Source organism: Wasmannia auropunctata, unplaced genomic scaffold (genome assembly GCF_000956235.1).
Source record: "Wasmannia auropunctata unplaced genomic scaffold, wasmannia.A_1.0 LD336095.1, whole genome shotgun sequence".
Lineage (NCBI taxonomy): Eukaryota > Metazoa > Arthropoda > Insecta > Hymenoptera > Formicidae > Wasmannia > Wasmannia auropunctata.
Window position 1 is genome coordinate 3,548,187 of NW_012026795.1, and position 6,816 is coordinate 3,555,002.

Genomic DNA, 6,816 nt, shown 5'->3' on the forward strand with positions numbered 1-6,816 from the left:
GGAGCCGTCGGGGGCCTGGCTTTTCACCGCGCCGACGTTTTCTGTTTCTCTATCGCTAATAGGAATTCGTTTCGTTTGCAGCTTTGTATCTGTGCGGCGAGAGAGAGAGAGAGAGAGAGAGGGAGAGAAAGAGCGGCGCAGAAATTTCGCAGACGAGCGTATAAATTCCAAGTAAACGAGATAATTCTCGAGACCCTCGAAAGGTGACGTAGCTATAATCTTCGACGTGGTTTTGTAACTTTAAATCGCCGTAACGTTCGCCGCGAATCCCTTGTCGCATTATAATACATCTACTGTGTTTCAAGATTTTTAAATAATCGCGCGCTCGATTTCCAATTCCATGTAAGAAATATTATTACTTATATGTGGAATTATGTTAAAACTTGCAAGGGACACAGGGTCGTACATCATTCACGTTACGGCTCGTATATTCAACGAGGTTCCATCAAGTCTTACATTATTCCTCGACAGGTTGTATTTCGCGATCGTCACTATTTATTTTACGAGACTGTGAAAGTTGCCGGCCATCAAGCGTTTATCGTTGCGATATATAAGGATGTATAATTTTGCGACGCGTATTTATATCGGGATCATCATCTGGCTTAGACATTTTATTAAAATAGGAGCGAGCAGATGAATATTTTATGTCGGACTTTTTATAAGTCGTATTTACTACTAAGGGAGAGTTTCTCAAAAATTCGCCATTCATTCTACGTCCAATTTTTCGCAGCCAAAATTTGTCGTTTTGCCAAGGCTTTGTGACGGAAAATCCGACTACTGTTGCGACACTTGGATCAACGCAGGTTCACGATTCTCATGCAAGGTACACCTCGCGGAGGGTGCACGACTATATAGTCGTCGGCTGGCCACTCCCGTGGGTATTAAGACGGGAAAATGGCTGAAGCCTGGCCGTGGCACGTGCTGGTGTGTGCCACCCCGTGATGACTGACTCGTGCGTATACACGACGGAGACACCGGGTATACACTGGAGACAGGCGTGCACGCGCGCGCGCGCGCACGGTATCGTCAGAACATTTTAATATTTAATGCGATTAAACTCATTTCGTCCCGCCTCCCGTAATTGGTTTCTGATTAACAGCTAAGTTTCAAGCGCATTAGCCGTACGTGCAATAGTTACGTTAACACGCCCCGCCGACCAATAATCTCGAGTGCCTCCCGAAAATCGACGTCGATCTTTGATCTTTAATTGAACGGTGCTGATTTTATCACGACAGGCGCGCTTTCAAAACGTTATACACAACTTGCGGAACGAACGCGTTTTCCGTATTTCCGAGGCGGTGAGAACGCGCGAAATCCGAATGAGACCCGCGCTCCTAACCGAATCGTATAGATTCGATAAAAAATTAATCTGTTATTTCGTTCAAACGATCCTTATCGCCGGCGTCTGATACTCGGGGCCGAGAGGAGTCCGAGAAGTACCGTGTATTGCATCGGGAAGATAAGTTGTCCGTAGGGATAATCCACGGACTCAGCGGGTGTCTCCATTCGGCATGGTTTCACTCCATCTTCCGTTGACAGACAAAATCCCCCCCCAACAAGCCGAGTACCCACCAACGATCGTCCGCGATGTATTTCATCGACCGACTGTCCAATTAAGAGAACGAAACTTAATTAGCCGTCACGGAGTCGGGACAAACTCGAAGAAACGGTGGCGATACAACCGTACAAATATAATTCTAACAGTTCCAATATCAATCTATATGATGACTGTATCTCTTTTTTTCCCCGAGCGTCGCACAGATATGATGTTTCCGCATATATCAGTATAAGGATATGACGGTTCTGATAATAAATTATCATTGTAACTTAGTGATTTATGTGCATCAATAATTTATTTCGATTTGACTAAAACTAAGAAAGCTCTGAATTACGTACTAATTGTGAGTAACTTCTTTGAAACAATCACGATTATTATGTAACGATTATCATCACGCCGAATGTCCGCTTTAGCAATTGTCATCGTTCTGTCCCTTTTCCCATCACAGCTGAGGAACATAATTGTCCGTGTGAACGAGTTTCTTCAATTTTCCATTGTCCACCAAATCGCAATGAATCAACAGCGGCTACGGAGAAGATATTAACAGATTAATTTAAATCTCAGCATTTAAAACAATTCGTTATAATACTATTTGCGAAAGCGTTTAGATTTGTTTAAATGACAATTGTTTGCCTTGCAACAACAATTCTCTGCAATTAATATCAAAGTTAAAACTAACTTTTGTTAGTAAAAATGTTACTGCGTACATTGCTTTTCCATTATCGTTTTAAAGCAGTGTAGCTGTTTAAGATTTGTAATTCCGGGCTTGATGTGTATCGACGTTTTATTGCCTTCCTTTTTCCTAATGGACGTAGAAAAAAGAGAGGGCAATCGGCGTAAACGCCGATGCACTTCAGGTCCACGCTCCGACTTACAAATCTTAGGTGGCACCGTTTTAAAGCTTACTTGTTCATCGACGTTCCCGTACACCAGCATCCTTAGCCTTCTCAGTTCGCCGTTGGTGAAGTGTTCGTCCCCTGGATTGGAGACACCCAACGAGCTCGGGAACTCGGATCTCTTCCCGTTGGTCCATCCCTTACTGTACGTGAAGGTTTGGCATAGAACGGTGCTTATGACCAGCGACAAAACGAGAACGACTAATGCACATTTCTTGGCCATCTGTGGAAAGGCAATGAATACGGAGTGCGTACGTGGAGAAAATGTTTCATCCGCGCGAGAATAATATGCGGCACAGATAGAAACGAAAAATAAAAAATGAGAGACGTAAGGAGGACAATCGATATATATCACGATATGGAATGCATTCTTCTTCAAACATTGGCCCGTTAAATAAATGCGCAAGGACGAACGACTCGGCACTTATTGGCAGCTTTCAAAAACCGACTAATGACTTTCAAGCGTTAATTAGCGCAGAGCAATCGTCGATAACTCGCTGAGCGACGCTTGAATAATTCGACGAGTATTATTAAAACGGTCCTTCACTTTTACCGAGCGAATTTACATTCTCCCGATTTCCGGAGCTCCAAATTCAAATGGATTATATATAAGCTATTCACATTATACTATCGAAGACAAGCGTACGAGAGACAAGTGGCTTGTCACTGAGGCAATTACAATTTTTCTGATATCGGCAGCTAACAGTAAGCAGAAAGTCTTTTTACAGCGTCGCAAATCTCATGCAATCGTAATCAAATCGTTTGATTCGAGAGTTAAGAGAGAGAGAGGAAGAGGAAGTGCGCGCTTGCATTTATAACGTAGATTTAGCGCGAAGGGAAAAACAATAGAGAGACTACCTAACTGTCACGGTAGACTTGACGAGGCAACGATCCGTACGAAGCTGTGCAATTTAAAATTGCACGATCGCAAGTTTACACCACTACTACCATTGGCACGATTTTTTTATTTTTTTTCGTTAGGGATATTATTTTTGATTGACCGCTTGAATGCCAATCGTTGAATGGTAATAATGATGACGCAAACGATCGCAACGAACAATGCAACGCAGGGAAATGGCATTTCAAACATTTTATCGGCAATTACTTCCTTTTCTTTTCGTACTTTCGGGAATACTTGTAAATAAAATAAATTGTCCAATAAGCTATATTATGAAAATATCCTTTCGTTTACAATTAACGGATACATAAACGTTTAGATATCGAAGTGGGCTATTACGATAATTGCGAGACTCTTGCAGATCGCGTGTTTACATCGGTCTCTTTAAATTCTCATATTCATTAAAAAAAAAAAAAAAAAAAAAAGGAATGACGTGCGGATTAACGACTCGTGTAGTTACCGGACGAACCGGCATTTCTCGAAAATTTTCAACGCGCGCTCGACTTTTGTTCCGCGCGCTAATTTTAAGAGGACCATTAACGCTACGAGCGTCCCTGGTCATTAAGATAAGCGTAAGTGCTACTAAGTGTCCGAGCGGATAAGAGACGTGACCAGCATCTCCGTTAGCATATAGGGATGAAGCCGCGCGTTTGAACCGCTGCACAAATGCCAACAGGGCACACACAGTGCGTCGTATTCGCCAATAATATTAACCGACGTTTAATTTGTGTGGTAAAATGATGAAGAGAGGAGGTTTCGCGAGCAATTTGGAAAAATGGTGCGACAGTGTGATTATCGAAAAATTTCACTTTCCTCGCGATAATTCCGAGGTCTATTGAGGTTTTCTGAGGTTTAACATCTGCATTAAACATTTCTCTCGCGGTCAGTAAGTAAGACTCGCAGATAAGAATTATATTCTACTACAAAAAGCAACGTTATCTTTTTGTGACGCCGCGTACGTTCCTACTTATTATGCAGAGTGAGAGTACAGCGATCGATTAACCGACGTATCATTGGGAATTAATTAAATAGAATTACTGTGTGCGATCACGGAATAATTATCCTTTAACGTTTGGAATTTTCATCGAATACGCATTTAAAGCACGCGCGTTTCGTGGAACGGAATTAGAAAATGTCAGGGAAGCAATTTATTTCGCCGTGTGCGCGCACGTTGCGTCGAAGGTACGATATATCGTGGATTTTCCATTTCACGCTGACGGGCAATTTGTCGTACGTTTCGTAATCCATTAACTTCGTAACCGGATTGTTCCGTTTCTACGCATTCCCATAAGTCTGTATGTCCCATTATGTATCATTTTCTCTCTATTGATACTTCTATATTATTCGTATTACTCGAACTTCCCACGATACGCGAATCTATAATTTACAATAGCGATGGATTCCTTCGTTAAACGGCGTTTTACGAAACGAAACGAAACTGACTTTATTTAGAAAGTAACATGACAATATGCGCAAGCAGTACTCTATATTTCATTAAATTTCGTTAAATCTAGCTCTTTCTTTAAGTTTCATCGGTCAAGAGATTTAGTTTATCAAAACACTTCTTAAATAAAGTACAATATAAAAGTTAGACAAGAGATTTTTTTAAATGAAATAATACTATTAAGAGAATTTAATTTCAATAGAACATCGAATTGTAGGATTAGATATTCAATTAGATTAGAAGAAAATATATCTCTTTATTCAAATTTCTTCTAAAAAAAAAGATTAGATAATTAATTTAACTGGCGAGTCAATCGTCGAAATTGTTTAAAGCATAATCACCAACTAGATAGGTATATAATTTCTTATTCCTGATTTAATTTTTTTTCCATGTGTTAAACAACAACAAATTAATAATTCCATGTCAACAAAATACTTGATAAATTAATAATCAACTAAATTAATCGGAGATTTTTTCAAAATTTTTCTATACTGATAAAATTGTGATCACGTAAATCCACAAACTTTTATAGTATACTCTCTAACTAGATTGCTCACTCTGTCGATCTATATGATAGAAAGAGATAGAAATAAACTCGACCGCACTGATAGTGTCGTATATGCATACGTGCGCATATAACATGCATAATTGCCATGAGTGTATCGCGTGATTTAATTATGAGTGTATCACGTGAATATGTAATACATAAGAAGCACTATATAGTTTTTAGTCATTCTATATGTGTGAGCATTTTTAATATATGACATAAATATTGACTATCCTCATCCTTATAATTAGTTTAAAAAATGGTGATGAAGCGCGCGCGCGCGTGTGTGGTGTGTGTGTGTGTGTGTGTGTGTGTGTGTGTGTGTGTGTGTGTGTGTGTGTGTGTGTGTGTGTGTGCGTGTGTGTATAACAGTTTAATTAGGTAATTAGATAATCAGTACATAGAAGTTTTTTTATTAAAAAAATAAGAGATGACTTTTGGAAACAAGCTTAATCTTGCCAGAATATTATACTTTAGTTCTTTAGTTATTAGTATACAGAAATCTGTAAATCGTAAACGTTACGCCATCTGAAGTGGCTTTTCTCTTATATGTTTTATCATACAATTTTTATATTGTCTTTACTCTCTTTACCCACCGACTTGCCGGTGTTATATTGAGCGTCGATAAAAGTGAAAGTGATTATCAACGCACACACACGGAATGTATCTACCACGGATAAAGCAGATAATTTTTGTATAATATTCGCGGTGAGTATAAATAAAAGTATTAAAAAAAAAGTTAAAAAACTTGCTGGAGTATAAGAAATATTTCAAAAATTCTTATTTCAAAAAATTTTTAATCAATAATTCCCGATTCAATTATGATATAGGAAAAGCGGGATATGTGCGTACCTCGGATTTTCTTCGTTGCTGCGCTGGAGCGGATACGTTCTCTCGTAGAAGATGCTGCTGAAAGTGTCTCTCTCGATATGACCGAAGGGAAGCTTTATATAGGAGCTCCAGCATGCGACATCCCGTATGCCGAAGTAACGTCAATTATCAGGAGCCAAAAGATTATGCTCCTATAGACGGCGGTACACAATAAGACCAGTCATTATTGGTGATTAATATTAGTTGACATTGTGTGAAAATTAACCTATAAACTTTACGCTTTCATCAAGCGTATGGATATACCTCTAACACCGTTCGCTAAACCGGAATAAGCAACTGTGTTTCGTGTGTAATTAAATAATTGCGGGCTTAACGATCGTGTAGGACTTGTACTTATTCTATATAGATTTGAGCAATTCTGAAGTTATGAAGAATCATTTCGAAATTACTTCGTGAAATATAATATATATATATGTATGTATTATTAATTATATTGTATCTATTATCTGTTCTGTAATCATTTCAATTTCAAACATGCATATTTATAGCTGTTTGTTCGACGCAGTTAAACAAACTGATGACTATAGGGCGTGTTCCAAAAGAGAGACAGCTAATTGATATAATATAAAACCAGTAAATCAC

General features: G+C 39.0%; 1 protein-coding gene across 1 annotated transcript; it reads right to left on the reverse strand.

The window, feature by feature from the left end:
- Positions 1-1,834: 1,834 nt before the first annotated feature.
- LOC105462752 (pro-corazonin-like) lies at positions 1,835-6,324 on the reverse strand. Its single transcript, XM_011709592.1, has 3 exons — positions 6,196-6,324; positions 2,465-2,677; positions 1,835-2,084 (listed from the first exon to the last, which is right to left on the reverse strand). The coding sequence occupies exons 1-3, from the start codon at positions 6,307-6,309 to the stop codon at positions 2,001-2,003; spliced, it is 411 nt and encodes a 136-aa protein (XP_011707894.1). The 5' UTR covers positions 6,310-6,324; the 3' UTR covers positions 1,835-2,000.
- Between the last annotated feature and the right edge of the window lie 492 nt (positions 6,325-6,816).

What these genes read in the sequence shown, in the direction of transcription:
- LOC105462752 (XM_011709592.1), bottom strand. Translation starts at nt 6,309, where the DNA reads ATGCTGGAGCTCCTATATAAAGCTTCCCTTCGGTCATATCGAGAGAGA. An exon ending in AGCAACGAAGAAAATCCGAG is followed by an intron (nt 2,678 to 6,195) that starts GTACGCACATAT and finishes GCCTTTCCACAG; the next exon opens with ATGGCCAAGAAATGTGCATT. An exon ending in ACGGGAACGTCGATGAACAA is followed by an intron (nt 2,085 to 2,464) that starts GTAAGCTTTAAA and finishes TCTTCTCCGTAG; the next exon opens with CCGCTGTTGATTCATTGCGA.